The 27,585-nt window shown below is 38.1% G+C and overlaps 1 protein-coding gene across 17 annotated transcripts; it reads right to left on the bottom strand.

Annotated features, from left to right (window-relative positions):
* Positions 1 to 383: 383 nt before the first annotated feature.
* LOC134203087 (ecdysone-induced protein 75B-like) lies at positions 384 to 27,585 on the bottom strand. 17 transcript variants are annotated; one of them, XR_009977429.1, is made up of 4 exons: positions 27,095 to 27,544; positions 26,708 to 26,745; positions 26,141 to 26,650; positions 932 to 1,072 (listed from the first exon to the last, which is right to left on the bottom strand). XR_009977429.1 is itself a non-coding variant. In XM_062678063.1 (3 exons), the coding sequence occupies exons 2-3, from the start codon at positions 16,541 to 16,543 to the stop codon at positions 399 to 401; spliced, it is 1,221 nt and encodes a 406-aa protein (XP_062534047.1). In that variant the 5' UTR covers positions 16,544 to 16,913; positions 27,095 to 27,555; the 3' UTR covers positions 384 to 398. The 17 variants fall into 17 exon arrangements, 1 of the variants encoding a protein (XP_062534047.1); XM_062678063.1 differs by lacking the exons at positions 26,141 to 26,650; positions 26,708 to 26,745 and adding an exon at positions 15,997 to 16,913 and having other exon boundaries at positions 384 to 1,072; positions 27,095 to 27,555; XR_009977434.1 differs by lacking the exon at positions 26,708 to 26,745 and having other exon boundaries at positions 26,141 to 26,663; positions 27,466 to 27,581.

Below are 27,585 nucleotides of genomic sequence, written 5' to 3' on the forward strand. Positions count from 1 at the left end.
TCGCATATTATTTTTCTTAACCTCACAGAGATGAAAAGACATCTTTTCCAAAAAGACTAACAATTCAATTTAGTTTCCATCGGAGTTTATCAAAACGTTTAATGCGTTTCAGCAAACGTCAACCTTGAGAAGGTTTATAGATAAGTTGATTCCGGTATGAAACGTTCTTATCGTGTATTCAAAATTCACCAAACCACAATCAAATACCAAACCGCGTAAAAACTTAATGAGTGTACGCGTCCCGGGAGCAGTGGAAAGTATCAACTCGTAGCACCACTAATAAAATATCAGAGATTTGCATTAAAATCAACGCTAAAGTGGCTTTCCAGTTCCGAAGGCTAATGCAGTTAATATAATAAAAGGGCAGTGCGCGAGGGGAGCGGCGTACATATATGATGCTAATTACCTGTTTCTCTCTTGCGTTTGGTCGATGCTGCCGCTGCTACTGCTGTTGTCTTTTGTGGAGGCGGCGGCGGCGCTGGATATTTTATATGACCACTACCAACACTACTGTTGCTGCTATTTTCAGCCTGTTGCTGCTGATGGCTCCGGTTATTATAATCGGAGCTTGTTGTGGCCTCCAATCGTCGACTTAGCTGCTGAGGCTGACTGTGGCGTTGCAAAATTTCGTGGCTGGTGCTATCGATGGCAACCGCCGCTGTTGATTGCGCCGCTTTCGATTGGTGGTGCGAATGGTTCTGTCGATGAGAACTCAATCCACCATCATGGCGCAACGACGATGATGATGATGAAGATGACGTTTCGTGGATGACAGTCGGGCCGGCCAGCAACGTGTGTCCACCGTCAATAACAACCGCACTCGATCGGACGACTGCTGGCGGAGGGGCTGCTTGATCTGCAGTAGGTTCTTCTTCTTCGCCAGGATAGATGTTCTGGCGTCGTTGATGGTACACCACTCTCGGGCCCGGAGCTGGGCTTTCGAACTGTTTTCTCGCTACTAGAACCGGATCGTCGTGGCCGGTTTGGACCGCGGACTGCTTCCCGTACAGATGGTGAGGCTGTTGTTGCCGAACACTAATGGCAGCGCTGTCACCGGGGAAATACTGCAGATCTGCGGGAAGTGATAATGAGAAAAGAAACGGTATTAATTAGAAAGTCATAACTGCGACGGCTACAGCCGGATGACTAACGTTGTGGTGGCCATAAAACTTATCGAATAATAACTCTATTAACCATCGAATGGAGTGACATGCAAAAATGATAAAACCATAAAAAAACGATTTCCGTTGAAAAAAAGGTCAGTCGGCGCCAGCAAACCTAATTTCGTGACCTGGCTCATTTGCGAAAATTGAATAAAAAATAAATTGAACCACCTAACCTTGAAATATGTCTTTCTTGAAAACTTTGAAAAAAGTTCGTAAACCAATTAATCAAAATTAGTTTATATTAAATGAGAAAATAAAAATGTATTTTTCGAGGAAGCAAATTCTATCAAGAAAACCCAATAACATGAGTGACTGGTCCTTCGTAATTCTTAGCTTCACCCGAACATTACCATTTGATCTAGTCAAAGAAAGCTCCCTTCTTTCCAATTATCCAGCTGCAAGAAAAATAAACACCAGCAAACCGACAAACGCGATTGTCTTCGAGGCGACACAGTGCCACTTTCTTTCTTCGCGACGTTATCTTCGCGCGGTTGCCCCGGTTCGGAGTTTCTCCACGGTCAATCAATTAGAGACACCACCACCACCAGCACCAACACCAATCAGAAGATGAACGCCACCGCGAGCGGATACATGAACTGCAAAATGGTTGGAAATTTATGGACGACCGGGACAGTAGTCATCGGAGTCAGGGGAGGTATCCAAATGAAATAAGTCTGACGACGACGGTGCGGCGGCGGGATGAAGGGCGACTCTAATCTGGGAGCAATTTGGGCCGGCCGACTCGAGACTCTCTAGCTGGCTGAGCTAGCTCTCGGCTAGATGTTGGAAGATGATGACGGACGGTGATGACATGACGGGAATTGGTCCCGTTCCTTCATTAGAATTGACGCATTTTGACGGGTGCTAATAAACGAAATGGTGTTGGAACATCCGATCTAATTATTAACGTTTTATATGAGGTATATATTTTTTCGGAGAATATACTTTCATATTTTTTCATTTATTTAGTTAACATCTAAACAGATAACACTGAATCAACAATTTGACGCCACAATGCACGGTTCGAGGCCGCATCTCTCCATCCTCGGATACGCCCCACGCTCGCCAAGTCGTTCTGCACCTGGTCTGCCCATCTCGCTCGCTGCGCTCCACGCCGTCTCGTCTATACTTTCATATATGAGGTTTATATAATCGGAACATTTCCATTGCACCAGTGGATAAAATGTTACAATTTAAAACTATTTAAACTATTCACTAATTTTATGAGTAAAAACAGTTCAGTCGAGTCAAGTACGAGACACTGAGGACGACCTTACTGTTGAGGTCGAAATACGTATCTGTACTGGCGGAGGCAGAGGTGGGGCACCACACGATGCAATCACACCATTGTTTTCAACGGCTATTATTCTTGCATCAAGCGGTGTCCCACCAAATAACAAAAGTTAGCTCCGCCAGTGCGTATCTGTCAAAGGTACAATAAAGTAGTGGAATTAAATGGAATTGTACAAACTCTTCTTATGACAAGTAAATACATTCCACTGAAAGCTTAAAATAATTTTCGTATCAGTTCAGTAGTGTCAATAGGGTTTTAGGGGTGTTGATATTATGACAAATCTCGTATTCAGAGTTTGCAGCAATCGCTCTCATTAGTTGGACGTCAATTTCTTCACCTCCGGTTAACTCTTAAGCGGTGCTTACCCATCTCGGGATCTGTGGAAAATACAAAGTTGCCGTCATCTACGATGTTGTTCGAGGAATGGAAACCAGTATGTTGAGAACTAGTGTATGTGAGAGATCACTTAGGTTCGATATCTCGGGATCTTTGGGAATTGAAAATTTCGCTGGGGGGGGGGAGGGGTTTCTGTGGGATTTAGAAATTTGTCGTCATTTACAGTTATTAGGGAAGGCAGGAGGCCGTGGCTTCAATCTCAGGGCCGTTTCATTTTCCTAGTTTGTAAAGTTTTCTATCTTTTTCATGTTCTTGCAATCGCTAGAACAGGAATTAGATTTTCATACCGTTTCCATTTATATCCTGTACCTTCAGTTTGACTATCCTAGCAGTAACTGTTAGAATTGGAAAAACACGTTTCCCACATCCAGTGTTGTAAAATGTCATTTGCATTCGTTTATATAATTTTTCCAGAACTTGTTCAGAAGTTAGCTATCGGCTCCTGAGGTATGTCAAACTTATAGCCCTTTAATGTGCCTACAACATTGTCTAATAAGACATTGCTGTAAATATGTAATCAGGGGCGTGGGAGGCAAAATGTCATTCAAATGTAAATGGTATGTCAAACTTATAGCCCTTTAATGTGCCTACAACATTGTCTAATAAGACATTGCTGTAAATATGTAATCAGGGGCGTGGGAGGCAAAATGTCATTCAAATGACATTATGTCAAATGACACGTGACATTTTGGAAAGTTTTCACTCTCCAGCCTAAGATGTTATATTTAGAGCAATGTACCCTTGGGCAAAAATATAGCCCTACTCAAACGTTATGAGTACATCCAAAAATATGAAGTAAATTAGGCTTCTGAAAAAAGTTATGAACAAATTAGTCAAATGACATGCAGATGACATTTTACAAGCCTGCCCACATCTAATAGAAATTCCGTCTTTTGCTTTCCTATCGCATTTGCCATCCGTTATTATTATCGAAACATCAGTATCAACAAACTGAGCATAGTAGCTAGGATTCAAATCGAATTACAGATTACAGTACATCGAGTAAGGCACTGTATGTAGCTTTATGAGCACTTAAAGCTGATACATATTTTTCCGCTTACCTTATGGATGTATTCAAAAGCTTTTGAACTTACTTTTTTGATTAAGTAATTCGCGCAACCAAAAATTATATCTGATTGCACGTCATTATAGAAGGACTGGTTAAAAGTCCCTTCACGAATTACGTAACGCTGTAGGGGGAGGGAGGGGGTCAGACCGAGCGTTACGATCCACAAAAAAAATAAACCTTCCATACAAAAAGTGTTACGAAAGGGAGAGAGGGGATGCAAAATCTTCAAATTTAGCGTTACGTAAATTTTAAAAGAAATCTCAAAACATAATGCGATCTCAAATTAACAAACAGTAAGTTAGAACTTTAGTAACATAAATGTCATCTTCTTGTGAATAATTAATATAGCGCGTCTTAGGGGAAAATAATACAAGGTTAAAATACTTCACTGTTCCATTTACTTCCGCTATATTTACTTTTATATCAACAGATACGTATTTCGTTGTCTACTTGAAAACTTCTTCAGTGTAACAAAACAATACACTGAAGAAGTTTTCAAAAACACTGAAGAAGTAACAAAACAATACACTGAAGAAGTTTTCAAGTAGAAAACGAAATACGTATGTGGTCGTTCAATAATGACGGCATAGGTTTCAGGGGGGAGGGGTCTAAGATTTTGTGACAGTGCATATACTAGTTATACAAAGATGCGTGACAGAGGAGGGAGGGGGTCTAGAAATCTCAAAAAGTGATAGTGCGTCATATTTGAATCGACTCTATCTGTTGACACAAAAAAAGTGAATATAGCGGAAGTAAATGGAAGTATTTTAACCTTGTTCTTCCTCAATGGCTCTACATTCCAACTGGAACTTGGCCTGCTTTTCAATTTAGAATTCTTTAAGCACTTCCTCAGTTATTAATTGAAAGCTTTTTTATTCTCGCCATTGCATTAGTATCAGCACTAAGAAAACCCCCTCGGTGGGGGCCACCTTTCCGAATCAATTTTTTTCCAACTTGTATACAAGTGCGATACAGTAATATCGCGATTTTATCAACCCCCCCTGGTGAATTTTGGGGTGATAAAACAGGGTATGTGACAAAATCGAAAAAAAATTATTTCCATTTTTTTTAATTCGTTCCACAAATACGAATAATGTTATGCCTTGAAAAGGCAAAATGCGTGAACGGTACCCGTTATTTCTTGTCGAAAATGCTTACAGAATCCTGCACAGGTACTCAGAAATCTTATTTAATAAACTACAGGCGGTGAGAGTTATTTCATGAAAATCAATGTTGTTTGCGGTATTATTATTTTTTTATTTTTCAATTTTTTTTTGAGTGACAAAATCGGGTCGAAAACGTGATAAAATCGGGAGTAGACAAAATCGAGGAGGGACAAAATCGGATCAACACTGTAGTTTTGTTTTCATGGCTTGTTATGATTAGAAGAGGTTTTTGAATCTCCTTTATCGTTGTTCGTTATCTATTGAGAGCAATTTTTGCAATCCCTGATCCTACGCCTTTTCTCGCAAGGCTACTGGAAACCCCATGTATCGATAACATTTATAACGCCTTCATGCGTTACTTTAAAATGCATTGTTACAAAGGATTGATAAAAATCTTCGCATGGCAGCTGCCGCTGGAAGAATAATAGTATGAACTCTTCGTTCTTGGATGTCGTCATGACGATTTGGTTGCACGACGAAAGTTAACATCGTGCGCGTCATCGATGATACGTTGAGTAGCAATAAAGACACTACAGCTCGTCACTACTGTGGCATTTCGTGCTGCGAAGATGACTATTGTCATCCATGGAAGTGACAATATAAATGACGGCGATCATGGTAATAAAAAATCCATCTACAAAAACGGCGATAAGCTGGATTGTAGCAACTACCGCGCATTCACATTGCTGAACGCCGCCTACAAGGTACTCTCTCAAATTTTATGCCATCGACTAGCACCAATTGGAAGGGAGTTCGTGGGGCAGTACCAGGCGGGTTTTATGGGCGAACGCTCCACCACGGACCAGGTGTTCGCCATTCGGCAAGTACTGCAGAAATGCCGCGAATAAAACGTGCCCACACATAATCTATTCATCGACTTCAAAGCCGCATATGATACAATCGATCGGGACCAGCTATGGCAGCTAATGCACGAACACGGTTTTCCGGATAAACTGACACGATTGATCAAAGCGACATTTACGGTATGCTATAACTTAATTATCGCCTACGGGGGTGAGAATGGGTCATCGCTCTCACCGGTAGTCTGGAGGTCGTAGAGCAAAATTGTTTAAATTGTTCTTATATTTTAGTCTTCAATCTATTCTACAAGCATTCTAAGTAGTTGAAACAGTGACCCATTCTCACCCCCATTTGACCCATTACACAGTGAGGAAAATCCGACCCAAAAAGGTACCTATTTATTGCGGCTACTTGCTGCGCCGGAAAAATACCTTTCCTAAAGGCAAAATCCAAGACAAATTAAGTGGTGCTATTTTCATGCGCCGGGAATTATGAGAACTGGCTGTTTTACCCCATTATCCCTAAAAATTATTTATTTTTTATGACAGCTACAATTTAAAGTCGATTGCGGCTAACTATTTCTATGTTTTCTGTTGCTAATTAAGTAGAAAATACGAGTGGTATCTATTCCGACCTCAAACCATAACTGTAAGTGGCTGTTTTGCCCCATTTACCCCCAGAATCGTATTTTTTCTATGACAGCTCCGATTTAAAATCAATTGCGGCTGTCTATTTCTATGTTTTCTGATGCTTAGTCAGTAGTAAATACGAATGGTATGAATTCTGGCCTTGAAAAATGACTGGAAGTGGCTATTTTGCCCCATTTACCCACGAAACCGTAGTTTTTCTATGACAACTACATTTTAAAATCGATTTAGGATAACTATGTCTATGTTTTCTGATGCTTAGTCAGTACAAAATACGAAGGGTATCTATTCCGACCTTATACCATGACTGGAAGTGACCGTTTTGCCCCAGTTACCCCTGAAATCGTATTTTTCTATGAAAGCTACAATTAAAAATGAATTGCGGCTAACTATTTCCATGTTTTTTTATGCTAATTTAGTAGAAAATGGTCTAAATTGTATATAACCTGCCTTGGACTGTCACTAGCAATGGCTGTTTTGCCCCCTTTACCTCTAAAAGTCAATTTTTCATATGATCGCTAAGACTTAAAATCGATTTTGGCTAATTATTTCTATGATTCTCGATGCCAATTCAGTAGGAACTACAAATTATGTACAGCTACTTTTTGAAATCGATTGCGCCTTACTATTTCCATTTTAATTATTGAGAAGAGCGGAAAATCTTCCTGAGGTGTGAGGCTACTTTAAGCATCAGAAAAATGGCCACTTCCAGTCATTTTCCAAGGTCGAAATTTATACCATTCGTATTTTCCACTTAACTATAAAACACATAGAAATAATCAGCCGCTTTTGATTTTAAATGGTAGCTGTCATATAATAATACAATTGCAGGGATAAATGGGGAAAACGGAATAGTTTACACTATTTTTCTACTAAATTAGCATCAGAAAACATAGAAACAGTTAGTCGAAATCGATTTTCAGTTGTAGCTGTCAAAGAAAAACATCAATTTTCGTGGGTAACTGGGGCAAAATAGCCACTTCCAGTCATGGCCGGAATTTATACCATTTGTATTTTCTTCTAAACTAGCATAAAAAACAAAGAAACAGTCAGCCGAATATGATTTTAAATTGTAGCTGGCATAGAAAAATACGATTCTAGGGGTAAATGGGGCAAAACGGCCAATTCCAGTCATGGTTTAAGGTCGGAATAGATACCATTATTATTTTCTGCTTAATTAGCATCAGAAAACTTAGAAATCGTTAGCCGCAATCGATTTTAAATTGTAGCTGTCATAGAAAAAATATGATTTTGAGGGGTAAACGGGGCAAAACGGCCAGTTCCCATAATTTCCGGCGCATGAAAATAGCACCATTTGATTTGTCGTGGATTTTCCCTTTAGGAATGGTATTTTTCCGGCGCAGCAAGTAGCCGCAATAAATAGGTACCTTTTTGGGTCGCATTTTCCCCACTGTGCATTGTTTCCCCCGACGACGGTACTATGTTTCATAATTATTTTAATATTTAGATTATTTTTTTGGATTGCGCAATCATTATGAAATTTAAAAGCGATCAACTACATACGCTTTATACTCTGTCGAATGTAACGTGTTGTGAAAGAATCGGTTTAGAATTACTATGTGAAAAATTGGCTCATGTTTTTTATGGCACATGGGTACGCACACACACATACACACGGACAGACAGACATTTAATAAATTTAACTATTCTCATTGCACCGGGTCGGGCTGGGCACGGGACCCGTGCGGGAAAAGCTTCCATATCATTACATGCTTTTTCTATGCAATCGTTCACATCGAACCGCCGTGCCGTGCCCGGGGCGACGCCGGGGTTATCAAAAAAATTTCTTGCCCCCGATATTTTGTCAGCCCGGTGGCGGCACGGTGGGCAGCATATTTTTTATTCGTGTATGTAGTAGTGATATTTTCGATGCGCGATGAAAGCGATGAACAACGAGCGGAGCAGTCAGTGGCAGTTTGTTTACTTTAGTTTACTCTTTTTTGTAAAATAGCTGAATCCGGCTCCCGAAGAATCGCATATTAAATATTTATTTCTTCGGTTTCCGCATATTCCTGACCAAGTAGGGAATCGATCCCAGCTCAAACAAGAGGTAAGGCAATTTTAAGATTATTTAATGCCTCAATTAATGTCATCATTTTGCATCAATAATTCATGCATCAATTGATCTATCGTTTGTTTGCGCCCGAAGAAAATGCTGGCCAACTGTGACGATAAATTCGACGGATGAAACTGATTATGCCCTAGCAGAGCACTAGCAACCAGACTCGACCAAGTACATATTCGAGTCCGAATAAACAGGAGGTAATATAACTAGTTCTTGATGCCTGTTTTCGATGACTACTTGTGAAGCGATGAATCCTTACAGCATATCAGGTATAAAATTTTATAGTAATTTTGGCTGTCCTTCCAGTATTCTTTTCACACAACGAGGGTTGGCTCACCGGAATCATGAAGCGGCCAACGATTGACGGTTACAATCAGAAGGATAGTGGTTCCGTCTCGGATATACGGAGTGCATATTCTGCTGCTAATTGATTGCCAACCTCCAACACGATATATGCCAGACAAAACCAAATCCCCCGCGATAGCCGACGCTTTGAAAACCAGGTGTCGTACAAGGAGTAGATCATAAACTCGGGATTTGCTTTTATCGATGATCTGGAGGGAATGAAAAATGTGGCCAACGAGAAGATACTGAGAAATGACCAGTTCATCGACAAACTAAGCTGTGCCACTGACGAAACGGAAAAGAGGAATTTATCGGCGTATCGCTGACCTGCGCCGCAATGGTGACTTCTGGGGAGCTCGGTTTCCTGGATTCCAAGATTCAAGTCACTATCATATATGCATGTGCTTCATCATATTTATTTAATAAATCGGCTATGTTTTAGTAACATCTACTTGCGACGTATATTCCTCGTAAATTGAAATTTTATTTATTGTTTAGGATGATGTGACCGGGACGCTGCATTTTTCAACTTCTTTTTACAATATAATTATTACATTCCATACAGCCTGACAAATATTTTTGCATTTTTTTGGGCCAAAATCTATGCGAAATGTACTTTTGGAGAATCCATTTTCAAGCCAGTGACGCAATCCAGATAGGCGTCCTGCGTTTCGCAGTACGCTTGCTGGTCACATTAGTTTAGAAAATGTAAGAAAAGATGTTTTTTTTATCAAAATGTGGTATATTTTGATTTACATGACATACTTCAGATCAACATTATTCTAGCATTGACTATATTATGCGTAAACAATATGTTTCTTCTGGACATCCGCAGCGACTCCAAAGTTACCTCTATACTGCTGAATGATGATATGCAAATTTTGACGAAGAAAACTACGGAAAATTGTCCTTGCAAGTCTGTAGAGGTCATGCGTACGATATTCCACTTAGTTTTGCCGAAACCAGATGTTCTAGGTTCTCTAAATCGTTCTGGAGTTTGGATCAATTACTCTATCAGGTCAACTGCGCTCAATACAACTTTGTCATTAACCAGTCATGTTCATACTAGTCCGTAGAGCCCATGAGTATGATTTGTAATACAGTTATACCAAACCAGATGTGCTAGGTTCTAAAAACGGTTCAAGAAATTTGAATCAATCGGTCTACACGGTCAACTGCGCTTCATACAAGTCTAACAGCAATCAGCCATGTCCTAACAAGTCCGCAAAGCCCACGCATATGATTCGCAACTCAGTTACACCAAAATCAGTTGTTTAAAGATCTACAAACTTTTCTGGAATTTGGACCAATTGGGTCAATACAACTTTGACATCAAACAGTCATTTAGAGCTCATGTATATGATTTGCAACTTATTTTTACCTGAACCAGAAATTAAAGGTTCTCCAAACCGTTCAAGATTTCGTATCAATTGGTCAAACCAAGTATAACATAAACGAGTCATGTTAATACAAGTGCGTAGTAGACCGCCGATTATATTCATGCCGCCGTTCCTGGTATAGCTTCCGGAAAAATTCTTGATGCAATTCTTGGAACAACTTCTGGAGCAATTCTTGGAACAACTGCCGGAGGAATTCTTGGGATAACTTCCTGGAGGATCTTCCAGAAAAAAATCCTGGAGGAACATCCGGAGGAATCCCTAGAACAACTTTCAGAGGAATTCGTGGATGAATTTATGGAGGAACTTCCGCAGGAATTCCTGGAGGAACTTCCGGAGGATTTTCTAGAGAAACTTACGGATGAATTCCGGAATGGAGGAATTCCTTCCGGAGGAATTCCATTATGAGCTTCCAGAAGAATTCCAAACAGAACTTACGGAGGAATTCCAGAAAAAAAAAGACCGAAGGAATCCCAGAAGGATCTGCGGGAGGAATCCCAGAAAGAACTACTGGAAAATCTCACAAAGATCTTCCAGACCAGAGGAATTCCAAAAGGAACATCTGGAAGAATTCTAGAAGTAGCTTTCGTAAGAATTCCAGAAGGAACTTTAGGAAGAATTTTATTATAAACTTCCAAAGGAATTCACGAAGAATTAAAAAAAAACACCGGAGGATTACGAGAAGGAACTTCCGGAGGAATCACAGAAGGAACTTAAGAGGAATTTTAGAATGAACTTCTGAAGGAATTCCATTATGAGCTTCAGGAGGAATTGTATTATAAACTTCCAGAAGAATTCCAAAAGAAACTTACGGAGGAATTCCAAATTTCAAATTCCGAAGGAATCCAAGAAGGAGCATCCAGAGGAAATTCTGAAGGAACATCCAGAGGAATTCCTGCAGGAGCTTCCGGAGGAATTCCTGGAGGAACTTCCGGAGGAATTCCTGGAGGAACTTCCGGAGGAATTCCTGGAAGAACTTCCGGAGGAATTTCTGGAGGAACTTCCGGAGGAATTCCTGGAGGAACTTCCGGAGGAATTCCTGGAAGGAACTTCGGAAGAATTTCTGGAGGAACTTCCGGAGGAATTTCTGGAGAAACTTCCAGAGGAATTCCTGGAGGAACTTCCGGAGGAATTCCTGGAGGAACTTCCGGATGAATTCCTGGAGGAACTTCCGGATGCAGTACTGGAGGAACTTCCGGTGGTATTCATGGAGGAACTTCCGGAGGAACTTCGGAGGAATTCCTGGAGAAACTTTCGGAGGAATTCCTGGAGGAACTTCCGGAGGAATTCCTGGAGGAACTTCCGGAGGAATTCCTGGAGGAACTTCCGGAGGAATTCATGGAGGAACTTCCGGAGGAATTCCTGGAGGAACTTCCGGAGGAATTCCTGGAGGAACTTCCGGAGGAATTCCTGGAGGAACTTCCGGAGGAATTCCTGGAGGAACTTCCGGAGGAATTCCTGGAGGAACTTTCGGAGGAATTCCTGGAGGAACTTCCGGAGGAATTCCTGGAGAAACTTCCGGAGGAATTCCTGGAGGAACTTCCGGAGGAATTCCTGGAGAAACTTCCGGAGGAATTCCTGGAAGAACTTCCGGAAGAATTCCTGGAGGAGCTTCCGGAGTAATTCCTGGAGGAACTTCCGGAGGAATTCCTGGAGAAACTTCCGGAGCAATTCCTGGAGGAACTTTCAGAGGAATTCCTGGAGGAGCTTCCAGAGGAATTCCTGGAGGAACTTCCTGAGGAATTCCTGAGGAACTTCCGGAGGAATTCCTGGAGGAACTTCCGGAGGAATTCCTGGAGGAACTTTCGGACCAAATCCTGGGGAAACTTCCGGACATCATCCTGGAGGAACTTCTGGAGGAATTTCTGCAGGAACTTCCAGAGGAATTCCTGGAGGAACTTCAGAGGAATTCCTGCAGCAACTTCCAGAGGAATTCCTGGAAGAACTTCCAGAGGAATTCCTGGAGGAACTTCCAGAGGAATTCCTGGAGGAACTTCCAGAGGAATGGAACTTCCGGAGGAATTCCTGGAGGAACTTCCGGAGGAATTCCTGGAGGAACTTCCGGAGGAATTCCTGGAGGAACTTTCGGAGGAATTCCTGGAGGAACTTCCGGAGGAATTCCTGGAGAAACTTCCGGAGGAATTCCTGAAGGAACTTCCAGAGGAGCTTCCAGAGGAATTCCTGGAGGAACTTCCGGAGGAATTCCTGGATGAACTTCCAGAGGAATTCCTGGAGGAACTTCCAGAGGAATTCCTGGAGGAACTTCCGGAGTAATTTCTGGAGGAACTTCCGGAGGAATTCCTGGAGGAACTTCCAGAGGAATTCCTGGAATAACTTCCAGAGGAATGCCTGGAGAAACTTCCGGAGGAATTACCAGAACTCCCGGAGGAATTGCTCTTGAAAGGAATTCCCAGAGAAATTCATGAAGGAATTCTCGGAGCAATTCTCAGGAAAATTCCCAGAGTAATTCCAAGAAGATTACTTGGAATAATTCTCGGAGAAATTCTCGGTTAAATTTCCAGAGTAATTCCTTGAGGAATACTCTGAGGAATTCCCGAAGATGTGCTTAGAATAACTCCCGGAGGGATTCCCGAAAGTATTTTTGGAACAATTCCCTAAATTCTCGGTTTTGTCAACAGTTTTTGTAGCCATTCATTGCGGCTGTGGTCTACGTAATACGATAATATATGCGAATAAGTGGAAGTAATGGAATCAATCTCCCTATCTTGGCTTATATGCCTTCGACGGTACATTGTATAATACTCGAGAAAGGCACAATAGCCGTTAGGTGGATTGATAAGGGTTTTTTTTTGTTTCGTTTTGTTTAGTTTGACGTTTCTCAATTATTATTGTGTGTGAATTCAGTTTACCTGGCGCGATGTGAACTGGCAAAAAAATCCAGCATAAAAACGAGAGCTTTTCGCCCCCGGCGCAATGAGAATAGGCCTTTACTCAGTTCGTCGAGCGTAGTCGATTAATATATTACACTATGGATCTCTGAGCTTTCTATAAAAAGTTCGATATTGGAGTGAAATGAACTTTGTTGCACAAGAAAGGCAAAAACAAATGAAATACTGCATAAATTTCCAGACAAATTTCTAGAAGAATTTCTGCAGTATTTTTGAAGAATTTTCGGAGGAATACTTTGAGAAATTTCAAGAGGAATTCTCTTTTGGAGGAATTTGTTTTTTGGAGGAATTCACAAAGAAATTTCCAGCGTAACTCCTTGTAGAACCTCTGGCTCTGGATTCCCAAGATATTTCTAATGGAATTTTAATGGAAATCCTGATAAAACTTACAGAAGAATTCCTAGAATAGCCTTCGGAGGAATTCCTGTAGGAACCTTTGAAGGTATTCCTGAAGAAACTTCAGGGGGAATTCTTGGATGAATTTCTGGAAGAACTTCCGGAGAAACTGCTGGAAGGACTTCTCGACGAACTTCCGGAGAAATTCTTGGAGGGACTTCCGGGGATGTCTTCCTGGTTGAACTTCCGGTGGTGAATTCCTAGATGAACTTCCGGGGATGACTTCCAGGATGAACTCCTGGGGATGAATTTCAGAGTAAACTTCCTGGATCAACTTCCAAGGATGAATTTCTGAATGAACTTACGGAGATGAATTCCACGAAGGGATGTATATCTGGATGAACTTTCGGGAATGATTTCTTGGATGAACCTCCGGTGATGGATTTTAAAATAAATTTCCGGGGATAACTTCCTGGATGAACTTTTGGAGGGATTCTTAGACAAATTTCCGGAGTAACTCTCGGAGAAACTTCCGAAAAAAAATCCTGAAGGCCACCGCTGGCTGAAAATGATCTTTCACGCCGCCACCGATACAATTTCTATCGGCGCACAGGTCTAAGGGGTACACTTATTACGTAAGCAATTTTTCCGGGTTTTTCGACCCTCCCTCCCTTTATGTGAGATTTTTTTATATGGTTGGTAAGACTGATCACCCTCTCCCCAAAAGGGCTTACGTAGTATGTGTACGGCCAAATATATATTCAAACGAAATACTTTAGAATTCTTGTAGGAATTTCAAAGATTAAAAGGCTGATGGAAAAACACCGATTAATCCACCTAGCGGTAATGGTGCCTTCCTCGTGCAACAAAGATACTGAAAAATATGAGTGAGTGTTTTTAGCGTGTTTTGCGCATAGAATATAGTATTTTGACCACAACTTCTGATCCCATAGTCCAATATGGCCAATTTTCAATAGCAAACAATGGAACAGGATTCTCAGTCGAATGGAACTTGGTTATTCGGCCAATGCTAAGTTCAAAAGACATCACCTCAATTCGTCGAGCTGAGTCGATTGATATATAACACTCCGAGCCTTCTATCAAAAGTTTGGTTTTGGAGTGATCATATAGCCTTGACGTATTAGTATACGAGAAAGGCAAAAATATGTTTATGTTTAGTTTAATAACAAGGAATATAGTAGCCAAATTGTCCTTACACAGACATCCCACAACGTTTTTTGCACTTTCTGAACCAGAAATCAGCTCCACGCTTGTTCTAGTTATGAGTCCTATGATTTTGATTTATAGACTTTATTTGAATTGAGAATAAAATGTGTATAATTTTAAGTATTATGAACTTGACTGAAAATTCAGGATGTCGACAATCAATTTGTAATACAGCTCGAACTGAACTTAACAGTAAAAAGGTTTTCTTGAAAATGTATTCCAAGCCCATTATCTTACTGCTTTAATAGCCATAGGCGTGGTAAAAAATATTCGGCGGCGTGGTAGATTTGCATTCAGCAGGAACTGAAATTTTCTAAACGCCAGAATTTGGCATCAAATTTATTCTTCATACAGCAGTACTTTTTTTTATTTTTCGTTTTCGATTTTTGAAACATTTATAGGCGTAAAAAAAGGTTTCTTGGCAAGAGTTGACCCTAATAAAATAAAATAATCTACTTAGACAATAAAACGAGATATTTTGCGGAGAGAGGTTGTAAGCCGAAAAATGTAGGCACAGGTTTTGTACAAAATTGAATGAGTGCATTTAAAAAAAATCCAAAATTTGGATGTGTTGAAGAATTAAAGTAAAATAGTCGTACGCAAACCAAGTTTACATATTATTTTTCAGTCTCTGAAAATTTCATGACAATAAGTTGAGAGACTAATTTTTGGCAAGTATTTCTTCACAGTGATGTAATTTAACTTTATTACTTCATTGGCACCCAAGGAGCAAAGACGTATAAACACAAACAGGTGGATGAATTCAATAACTAAATTATTATTGCCGCTTTTTTTTTTATTTTAAATCCTTTAAGTTGGTGCTAATTTAGGTTTTTTTTTTATATTTGAAAATCATTACATTTCATTCCGACAGAAAATACCAGCGATTGAAATCATCACATCGAACTACATCATTGAAAGGCACTTACGAAAAAGTAAATCAAATTGATGACAACACACCCTTTGGCTACTTGCTAGGCTACCAAAAAAACATCGAAGAAGAACGGAAACAAACGAAACGTGAAACAAAAAGCAAAAATGTTGGACCACAACACGGAAAACACAACTCAATCAAACCCAAAATTCGACAGACAGAAGAGCAAAAGAAGCCAACCGAACGTACGTGCCGAAGCCAGCCGGCAACAATCTGTTTTTACCTTGATAGCAGCTAACCACTCTCGACGTCGGGTGTTGTTCTTTCTGTAGTGGTGTTGGTATCGGACCCGCTACGGCAGCCGACAGGAATTGATTCTCCCGTCGGGATAGAGGCGGCGGCGGAGGAGGAGAGCTCGATGATGACACGGCAACAATCTCCCCGATTTTTGGCAAATAACCTTCGCCGGTGTTGCTGGCGTCGTCGTTACTTTGTTGCTGTTGCTGCAGGTGCTGGGCACTATCGCCACCACCACCACCACTAGAACCAGTTCGGTGGCGTTGTGGATGTTGTTGATGTAGACCGCCGCTTCTTCCACTTGGATCGAAATGTTCTTCGCGGATCGGACGTTGGTCAATTTGTGGTGACGAACAGAACGACGAAGATTGCTGCCCGATCGGTAGTTCCGGTTCCGGTTGAGTTTGCTGCCCCTGCTGCTGGTGGACCAGCAAGGACGACGACGCAGGCGAAGACGACGACGGCGGCGGAGAAACTACTGCAGGTGGCCGACCGGAAAAGTCGAAGTTCGATTGGAAATGCGACGTTTTCATTTGCGGCCACACGCGGCTGGTGGTTTCGGACGAGCTAACTATCTAGGCCACGAGTCGCATTTTTTTTTCAGTTTTTCGCTTCCAGCTAAACCGGTTTTGCGAGTTCTTCCAACAAGTGGGCTGATCCAAGCAAGGAGAACTTTTTTCGCGTTTATTGGTAGTCTGTTTTCCGATTTGTGTTTTTTTGTTTTGGAGTTGCGTCAAATTCAAAATGTATTCAATCACTGTCACACATCACATCGGATAAAATTGCGAATCGAAAAGTTTGATCACCTGTTGACGACTCGAATCGCAGTTGTTCAGTTTTTAAGAGAGGAATGATACGCGTTTCGGTTGTCACTTTGTCGTAATTATTTTTCATTTTCACCTACTTTTCAACAATCACTTCAGTAGTTGTTTGAAATAATGTAGTTTATTAATAATTGGTCACTGAAATCGATGTTACGATGAGACGGACATTATTAATTTGTCACCGATGAAGATTTTGCACATTTTATCGAGTCGCAACATGAAGAGATACATGGCAGCATATCATTCTAGAAAAACGAAACTATATTTCAACTTGAATTTGCATTTTCAACCAACAATTGCATCAATTAATGATTAACGAATCAAAGACCAATCGTTAATTATTAATGGAAAGTATCGTTTCTTTGCAATGATATGCCGTCATGTATTTCTTCATAATATGGGTCCGTGACTCATAACATACAAACAACAGTTTTTCAGATTTTGATGGCCATGTGATCGGGATCGATTTTTATCCAACTCGGTCAACATTTCTCCAGAGCCACATTTCTTTTCAGTTTTTGCATGAAATGTAAATTGTGAATCAGTATTCAAAAAGCTTGTATGGACGTTGGCACAAAATTAGTGCAGCCTTATATTAAATTTATTCCCTCGTGAATTCTTCTCTACAGTTTCAATGTTTCATGTATAAAGTTGGTTCAACTGAGCCAACCAAAAATATCTTCAAAAAATTCTGGAGCAGATATCAACAGACGATTTCTAAAACATAATTCAATAGAATTAATTAAAAGGACTAGGTATATGAATTGAATCTGGATTAGATATGGGTTGGATTTGGTTTGGATGTGGTTTGATTTGAATTGGGTTTTGACTGGAATTGGCATGGATGTGAACTAGGATTCGATTTAATCTGGATTTGGATTAGTTTCGAAGTAGATTTGAGTTTGAATTTAATTTGGATTGATTAGATTTGAATTGCATTAAAATAAAATTTTATTTGAATCTTGACTGAATTTGGATATTTTAATAAGATTTAGATCGAAATTGGATTGAATTTTTTAATAGATTTAGATTGGATTTTGATTGAAATCGAATTCAGACTGGTTTGAATTTGGATTAAATTTAGATTAGATTTTTAATAAATTTGGAATGGATTTGAAATAGATTTGCAATGAACTTGGATGGATTTGAATTAGATTTGGACTGGATTTGGATTAGATTTGGATTGGATTTGAATTGCTTTTTGATTTAATTTGGATTAGATTTGAAATGGATTGGATTTGAATTGAGTTTGGATTAGATTTGGATCCGATTTGGATTTAACTTGGATATGATTTGGATTAGATTTGGATTTGACGTGGATTGAGTTTGGATTAGATTTGGTTTGGATTTGGATTAGATTTGGATTGCATTTTTATTCAATTTGGAAAGGATTTGGATTAGATTTGAAATGAGTTTGGATTGGATTTGGATTACATTTGGATCGGATTTGGATTTGACTTGGATTGAGTTTGGATTAGATTTGGATTGGATTTGGATAAGATTTGGATCGGATTTGGATTTGATTTGGATTAGATTTGGATTGGATTTGGATTAGATTTGGATCGGATTTGGATTTGACTTGGATTTGATTTGGATTGGATTTGGATTAGATTTGGATCGGATTTGGATTTTACTTGGATTGAGTTTGGATTAGATTTGGATTGAATTTGGATAAGTTTTTGATTGGATTTGGATAGGATTGGGATCGGATTTTGATTTGACTTGGATTGAGTTTGGATTAGATTTGGATTTGTCTAGGATTGAGTTTGGATTAGATTTGGATTGGATTTTGATAGGATTTGGATTTGATTTGGATTGGATTTGGATTACATTTGGATCGGATTTGAATTTTACTTGGATTGAGTTTGGATTAGATTTGGTTTGGATTTTGGATCGGATTCTGATAGCATTATGATTTGGATTACATTTGGTTCAGATTTGGATTTGACTTGAATTTGATTTGAATTTGGATCAGATTTTGATTGGATTTGGATTAGATTTGGATCGGATTTGGATTTGATTTGGATTTGGATTACATTTGGATCGGATTTGGATTTGACTTGGATTTGATTTGAATTGGATTTGGATTGGATTTTGGATCGAATTCTGATTGCATTTTGATTTGGATAGAATTTGGATCGGATTTTGATTGGATTTGGATTAGATTTGGATCAGATTTGGATTTGACTTGGATTTGATTTGGATTGGATTTGGATTTAACTTGGATTGAGTTTGGATTAGATTTGGATTGAATTTGGATAAGATTTGGATCGGTTTTGGATTTGATTTGGATTGGATTTGGATTGGATTTTGAATCGGATTGTGATTGCATTTTGATTTGGATTGGATTTGGATTACATTTTGATCTGATTTGGATTAGATTTGGATTGGATTTTGAATCGGATTCTGATTGCATTTTAATTTGGATAGGATTTGGATTAGATTTGGATTGGATTTGGATTACATTTGGATCGTATTTGGATTTGACTTGGATTGAGTTTAAATTAGATTTGCATTGGTTTTTGGATCGAATTCTGATTGCATTTTGATTTGGATAGAATTTGGATCAGGTTTTGATTGGATTTGGATTACATTTTGATCGGATTTGGATTTGACTTGGATTGAGTTTGGATTAGATTTTGATTGGATTTTGAATCGGATTCTGATTGCATTTTGATTTGGATTACATTTGGATCGGATTTGGATTTGACTTGAATTTGATTTGAATTTGGATCAGATTTTGATTGGATTTAGATTAGATTTGGATCGGATTTGGATTGGATTTGGATTACATTTGGATCGGATTTATATTTGACTTGGATTTGAATCGAATTGGATTTGGATTAGATTTGGATCGGATTTGGATTGGATTTGGATTACATTTGGATCGGATTTGGATTTGACTTGGATTTGATTTGAATTGGATTTGGATTGGATTTTGGATCGAATTCCGATTGCATTTTGATTTGGATAGAATTTGGATCAGATTTTGATTGGATTAGATTTGGATTGGATTTGGATTACATTTGGATCGGATTTGGATTTGACTTGGATTTGATTTGGATTGGATTTTGGATCGAATTCTGACTGCATTTTGATTTGGATAGAATTTGGATCAGATTTTGATTGGATTTGGATTTGATTTGGATTGGATTTGGATCGGATTTGGATTTGGCTTGGATTTAGCTTGGATTCGATTTGGATTGGATTTGGATTGGATTTTGGATCGAATTCTGATTATATTTTGATTTGGATTGGATTTGGATTACATTTTGATCTGATTTGGATTAGATTTGGATTTTGAATCGGATTCTGATTGCATTTTAATTTGGATAGGATTTGGATTAGATTTGGATTTGACTTGGATTGAGTTTGGATTAGACTTGGATTTGATTTGGATTGGATTTTGGATCGAATTCTGATTGCAATTTGATTTGGGTAGAATTTCGATCAGATTTGGATTGGATTTGGATTACATTTTGATCGGATTTAAATTTGACTTGGATTGAGTTTGGATTTGATTTGGATTGGATTTTGGATCGGATTTTGATTGCATTTTGATTTGGATTACATTTGGATCGGATTTGGATTTGACTTGAATTTGATTTGAATTTGGATCAGATTTTGATTGGATTTGGATTAGATTTGGATCGGATTTGGATTTTATTTGGATTGGATTTGGATTACATTTGGATCGGATTTGGATTTGACTTGGATTGAGTTTGGATTAGATTTGGATTGAATTTGGATAAGCTTTTGATTGGATTTGGATTAGATTTGGATCGGATTTGGATTGGATTTGGATTACATTTGGATCGGATTTGGATTTGATATGGATTGGATTTGACTTGGATTTAGTTTGGATTAGATTTGGATTGAATTTGGATAAGCTTTGATTGGATTTGGATTAGATTTGGATCGGATTTGGATTTGATTTGGATTGGATTTGAATTACATTTGGATCGGATTTGGATTTGACTTGGATTTGATTTGGATTGGATTTTGGATCGAATTCTGATTGCATTTTGATTTGGATAGAATTTGGATCAGATTTTGATTGGATTTGGATTAGACTTGGATCGGATTTGGATTGGATTTGGATTACATTTGGATCGGATTTGGTTTGACTTGGATTAGATTTGGATTGGATTTTGAATCGGATTCTGATTGCATTTTGATTTGGATAGAAATTGGATCAGATTTTGATTGGATTTGGATTATATTTGGATCGGATATGGATTTGATTTGGATCGGATTTGGATTACATTTGGATCGAATTTGGATTTGAGTTGGATTTGATTTGAATTGGATTTGGATTGGATTTTGGATCGAATTCTGATTGCATTTTGATTTGATTTAAATTTGGATCAGATTTTGATTGGATTTGGATTACATTTGGATCGGATTTGGATTTGACTTGGATTTGATTTGGATTGGATTTTGGATCGAATTCTGATTGCATTTTGATTTGGATAGAATTTGGATCAGATTTTGATTGGATTTGGATTAGATTTGGATCGGATTTGGATTTGATTTGGATTGGATTTGGATTACATTTGGATCGGATTTGGATTTGACTTGGATTGAGTTTGGATTAGATTTGGATTGGATTTTGGATCGAATTCTGATTGCATTTTGATTTGGATAGAATTTGGATCAGATTTGGATTGGATTTGGATTACATTTTGATCGGATTTGGATTTGACTTGGATTGAGTTTGGATTAGATTTGGATTGGATTTTGGATCGGATTCTGATTGCATTATGATTTGGATTACATTTGGATCGGATTTGGATTTGACTTGAATTTGATTTGAATTTGGATCAGATTTTGATTGGATTTGGATTTGATAAGGATTGGATTTGATTTGGATTGGATTTGGATTACATTTGAATCGGATTTGGATTTGACTTGGATTGAGTTTGGATTAGATTTGGATTGAATTTGGATCAGATTTTGATTGGATTTGGATTATATTTGGATAGGATTTGGATTGGATTTGGATTACATTTGGATCGGATTTGGATTTGACTTGGATTGAGTTTGGATTAGATTTGGATTGAATTTGGATAAGCTTTTGATTGGATTTGGATTAGATTTGAATCGGATTTGGATTTGATTTGGATTGGATTTGGATTACATTTGGATCGGATTTGGATTTGACTTGGATTTGATTTGGATTGGATTTTGGATCGAATTCTGATTGCATTTTGATTTGGATAGAATTTGGATCAGATTTTGATTGGATTTGGATTAGATTTGGATTACATTTTGATCGGATTTGGATTTGACTTGAATTTGATTTGAATTGGATTTGGATTGGATTTTGGATCGAATTCTGATTGCATTTTCATTTGGATTGGATTTGGATTACATTTTGATCTGATTTGGATTAGATTTGGATTTTGAATCGGATTCTGATTGCATTTTAATTTGGATTTGATTTGGATTTGATTTGGATTGGATTTGGATTTGACTTGGATTGAGTTTGGATTAGACTTGGATTTGATTTGGATTGGATTTTGGATCGAATTCTGATTGCAATTTGATTTGGGTAGAATTTCGATCAGATTTGGATTGGATTTGGATTACATTTTGATCGGATTTAAATTTGACTTGGATTGAGTTTGGATTAGATTTGGATTGGATTTTGGATCGGATTTTGATTGCATTTTGATTTGGATTACATTTGGATCGGATTTGGATTTGACTTGAATTTGATTTGAATTTGGATCAGATTTTGATTGGATTTGGATTAGATTTGGATTTTATTTGGATTAGATTTGGATTACATTTTGATCGGATTTGGATTTGACTTGGATTAAGTTTGGATTAGATTTGGATTGAATTTGGATAAGCTTTTGATTGGATTTGGATTATATTTGGATAGGATTTGGATTTGATTTAGATTTGATTTGGATTGGATTTGGATTACATTTGGATCGGATTTGGATTTGATTTGGATTGGATTTTGGATCGAATTCTGACAGCATTTTGATTTGGATCGAGTTTGGATTAGATTTTGATTGGATTTGGATTATATTTGGATCGGATTTGGATTGGATTTGGATTACATTTTGATCGGATTTGGATTTGACTTGGATTGAGTTTGGATTAGATTTGGATTAAATTTGGATAATCATTTGCCTGGATTTGGATTAGATTTGGATCGGATTTGGATTTGACTTGGATTGAGTTTGGATTAGATTTGGATTGAATTTGGATTAGATTTGGATCGCATTTGGATTTGATTTGGATTGGATTTGAATTACATTTCGATCGGATTTGGATTTGACTTAAATTTGATTTGGAATGGATTTTGGATCGAATTCTGACTGCATTTTGATTTGGATAGAATTTGGATCAGATTTGGACTAGATTTGGAACGGATTTACATTTGATTTTGATTGGATTTGGATTACATTTGGATCGGATTTGGATTTAACTTAAATTTGATTTGGATCGGATTTGGATTTGACTTCGATTGAGTTTGGATTGGATTTGGATCGAATTCTGATTGCATTTTGATTTGGATTGAATTTGGATAAGATTTGGATTGGATTTGGATTACATTTTGATCGGATTTGGATTTGACTTGGATTGAGTTTGGATTAGATTTGGATTGGATTTTGGATCGGATTCTGATTGCATTTTGATTTGAATTACATTTGGATCGGATTTGGATTTTACTTGAATTTGATTTGAATTTGGATCAGATTTTGATTGGATTTGGATTAGATTTGGATCGGATTTGGATTGGATTTGGATTACATTTTGATCGAATTTGGGTTTGACTTGGATTGAGTTTGGATTAGATTTGGATTGGATTTTGGATCGGATTCTGATTGCATTTTGATTTGAATTACATTTGGATCGGATTTGGATTTGACTTGAATTTGATTTGAATTTGGATCAGATTTTGATTGGATTTGGATTAGATTTGGATCGGATTTGGATTTTATTTGGATTAGATTTGGATTACATTTTGATCGGATTGAGTTTGGATTAGATTTGGATTGAATTTGGATAAGCTTTTGATTGGATTTGGATTAGATTTGGATTTGATTTGGATTGAATTTGGATTACATTTGGATCGGATTTGGATTTGACTTGGATTGAGTTTGGATTAGATTTGGATTGGATTTTGGATCGGATTCTGATTGCATTTTGATTTGGATAGAATTTGGATCGGATTTGGATTTGACTTGAATTTGATTTGAATTTGGATCAGATTTTGATTGGATTTGGATTAGATTTGGATCGGATTTGGATTTTATTTGGATTGGATTTGGATTACATTTGGATCGGATTTGACTTGGATTGAGTTTGGATTCGATTTGGAATGAATTTGGATAAGCTTTTGAATGGATTTGGATTAGATTCGGATCGGATTTGGATTTGATTTGGATTGGATTTGGATTACATTTTGATCGGATTTGGATTTGACTTGGATTGAGTTTGGATTAGATTTGGATTGGATTTTGGATCGGATTCTGATTGCATTTTGATTTGGATTAGATTTGGATCGGATTTTGATTGGATTTGGATTAGATTTGGATTTTACTTGGATTGAGTTTGGATTAGATTTGGATTGGATTGGATTTGGATTGCATTTTGATTTATTTTGGATAGGATTTGGATCGGATTTTGATTGGATTTGGATAAGATTTGAATTGGATTGGATTTAAATTGAGTTTGGATTACATTTGGATTTGACTTGGATTTGATTTGGATTGGATTTGGATTTGACTTGAATTGAGTTTGGATTAGATTTGGATTGGATTGGATTTGGGTTGCATTTTGATTAATTTTGGATAGGATTTGGATTAGATTTGGATCGGATTTTGATGAATTTGGATTAGATTTGGATCGGATTTTGATGAATTTGGATTAGATTTGGATTACATTTGAATTGGATTTTGATTGAGTTTGGATAAAATTTGGATTGGATTTGTATTAGATTTGAATCGGATTTGGATAGGTTTTGGATTGGATTTGGATCGGATGTCGATTTGACTTGGATTGAGTTTGGATTAGATTTGGATCGGATTTGGATTGGATGTGGATAGAATTTGAATTGGATTTGAATCGTATTTGGATTGTATTTTTGGATTAGATTTGAATCGGATGTGGATATGACTTAGATTGAGATTAGATTTGGATTGAATTTGGATTGGATTTAGATTTGATTTGAATTATATTTGGATCGGATTTGGACTGGATTTAAATTCGATTTGGATCGGATTTGGATTCGATTGGAATTCCATTTTTATTGCATTTGGATTGGATCTTGACTGGATTGAACTTGGATTGGATTTGGACTTAATAATTGAGTTTAGATTGGATTCGGAGTGGATTGTGTTTGGATTAAATGCAGATGAGATGTTGAATAAATTAGGACTGGATTTGAATTAGATTTGCTTTCGAATTTGATTAAATTTGAATATGACTCGGATTGAGTTTGTATTCGATTTGGATCGGATTGGAATTTATTTTCCATTGCATTAATTTGGACTGGTTTGAATTTGGTTTAGTTAAGGATTGAATATGAATTGAATTTGAACTGAATTGGACTTGGATTAGATTTTGATTGGATTTGAATTAATTAAATTTTGATGATAAAATAGATTGGATTTGGATTATAATTTATTTGGATTTGAACTTGATTTGGTTTGCATTTGAATTGTATTTGGATTCGATTTGGAATTGATTTGGATTGAATTTGAACTAGTTTTGATTGGATATGGATTGAATTTGGATTCTATTTTAAGTTGATTTTGATTCAAATTCGAATTAGGATTTTATCGGATTTGAATCGTATTTAGATTGGATTCAAATTGAATTTGGATCAAATTTGAACTGAATTTGGATTAAATTTCAATTTGATTCAGATTGGATTTTGAACGGATTTGTAATGAATTTCATTTTTATTAGTGTTGATAGGATGGAGTTTGAATTGGATTGGGTTTGAACTGGATTGGTTTGATTTAGAATTGACTTGAATTTAGATTAGATGTGAATTGAATTAGGATTGAATTGGAATTGGATTAGATTTTTATGGAGTGCATCTTTCGAATCGATTTGGAGCTGGATTGGAAAATTTGTCATATATTTTTGTGTTATAATTCAAGAACGCCTTAAAGACCCGAATTTCAAAAATTTCGGGGCTTCTTATCCGAATAAAACTGTTTCCAAAAGTTTGGCATATTTCGGTTTATCTCGCCAACATTTTTGCCACTCTCTCAATGGACTTAACACCTAATCTAGCAATAATTGCGCTTATTAAAACTATTTCGGGCCTCTTACATGAACGACTTTGCTGCTGCCAAATCGACAAAGACGTTGTCGGACTGTCTTCGCTGCTTCTCTTGCTGGTGCTGGTGTTGATGTTCCACTCGGTTATTGTTGTTATTCAGCGCAATGGAAACATCGGCCATCATCCGCCGAACCAACAACAATAATAATTGCACCACCACTACTGCTGCCAGCAAGCAAACACCAACACTGCGCAACAACAAACGTCGCCGCTAATCAACCGCCGACGGACGACGGCTGCTTTTCAGAGTGAATCAAAAGCCACTAACACAAACACAGCGGAAGTGGATTAATGAAACTGCGCCACGATTTCACAGTATTATTATTATTACTTCCACGCGCGCACACCGCGAGCAAAACGTCCGCGGAGGTGTCTGTTCTGTGTTTAGAGCCAGACGAAAAAGTGACGTTTCCAAACACTTTACGCACACGGCGATCCACTTCTCGCTATCTCGTTTCGCCTCGTCACGCACCCTGCATTCGCTTTCTCGTTCGCACTAACTGCCAAGAAAAACTTTGTGGTTGGAATTTATTACCGAGCAAAAATTTTACAATCACCTATTTTCTTGATTTTCTTCCTCGCGTCGCGCTACTGGCTGAAAATTTTCACACGGAGTTTTACTCGAGGAAAAACTCAACCGAACCAAACGAAAATTTCAACGACAAAGGTCGCTTCTTGGTTCGCATATGGCTGCGGGATTTTCTGCTTCCAGCTTGCTTGGGAAAAACTTTCTCTGACGTTTAGTTTTCCACTCTTTTCATCATTAATTTGTCGGAGAATAGCAGTTTTTCCTTTCCCAATGGAAACTCGCACCAAATCTTCGGTCTTTTTTCTGCACAACACCCACCCAACGAATGGCTTTTTCAGGGTTTCAATTTCTTCACGAGCCACTTCCAACCTGAGGTGGAGAAATCCTTCCCATAGAAAAAAAAAATCCACTTTACCTTCAACACTTTGTCCCCGGCACCATTTTCGGGTTGGTCTGCTGCCTCACAGAACGACTGCCGACGACATCAAAACCCCACTTCGGCATGCAAATAAGACTTTCCAGCTTGACAAAAAATCACTCTTCCACAAAAAAAACAATCCTCACTCCCAATAAAAATTTTCAATAGTCACTCACGGGCAGAGCAGCCGACGACGGATTTGCTCGAATCGAATCGATGACGCGACGAAGGCAACCACCAAGGGTGCGTTTTTTTTTCTTATCTTTCCACAGTTAGTGCACAGAGCAAGTATCTACACTTTTATTATGATTCGGTAGTAAATGCCACTCACTACAAGGTAGTAATAATGCAACTATGTAGGTACTAACTAATAATCCAAACGGACGACGACGAAACGCGACGACGCGTCGATGCTTGTTGAAAGTCGCTTGATGAATGAAGACAGCACGGCGGCCGAAATTGCTTCCCTTCACAGAACGGCGGCTGAA

This window comes from Armigeres subalbatus, unplaced genomic scaffold, assembly GCF_024139115.2.
Source record: "Armigeres subalbatus isolate Guangzhou_Male unplaced genomic scaffold, GZ_Asu_2 Contig1644, whole genome shotgun sequence".
In the NCBI taxonomy this organism is placed as follows: domain Eukaryota; kingdom Metazoa; phylum Arthropoda; class Insecta; order Diptera; family Culicidae; genus Armigeres; species Armigeres subalbatus.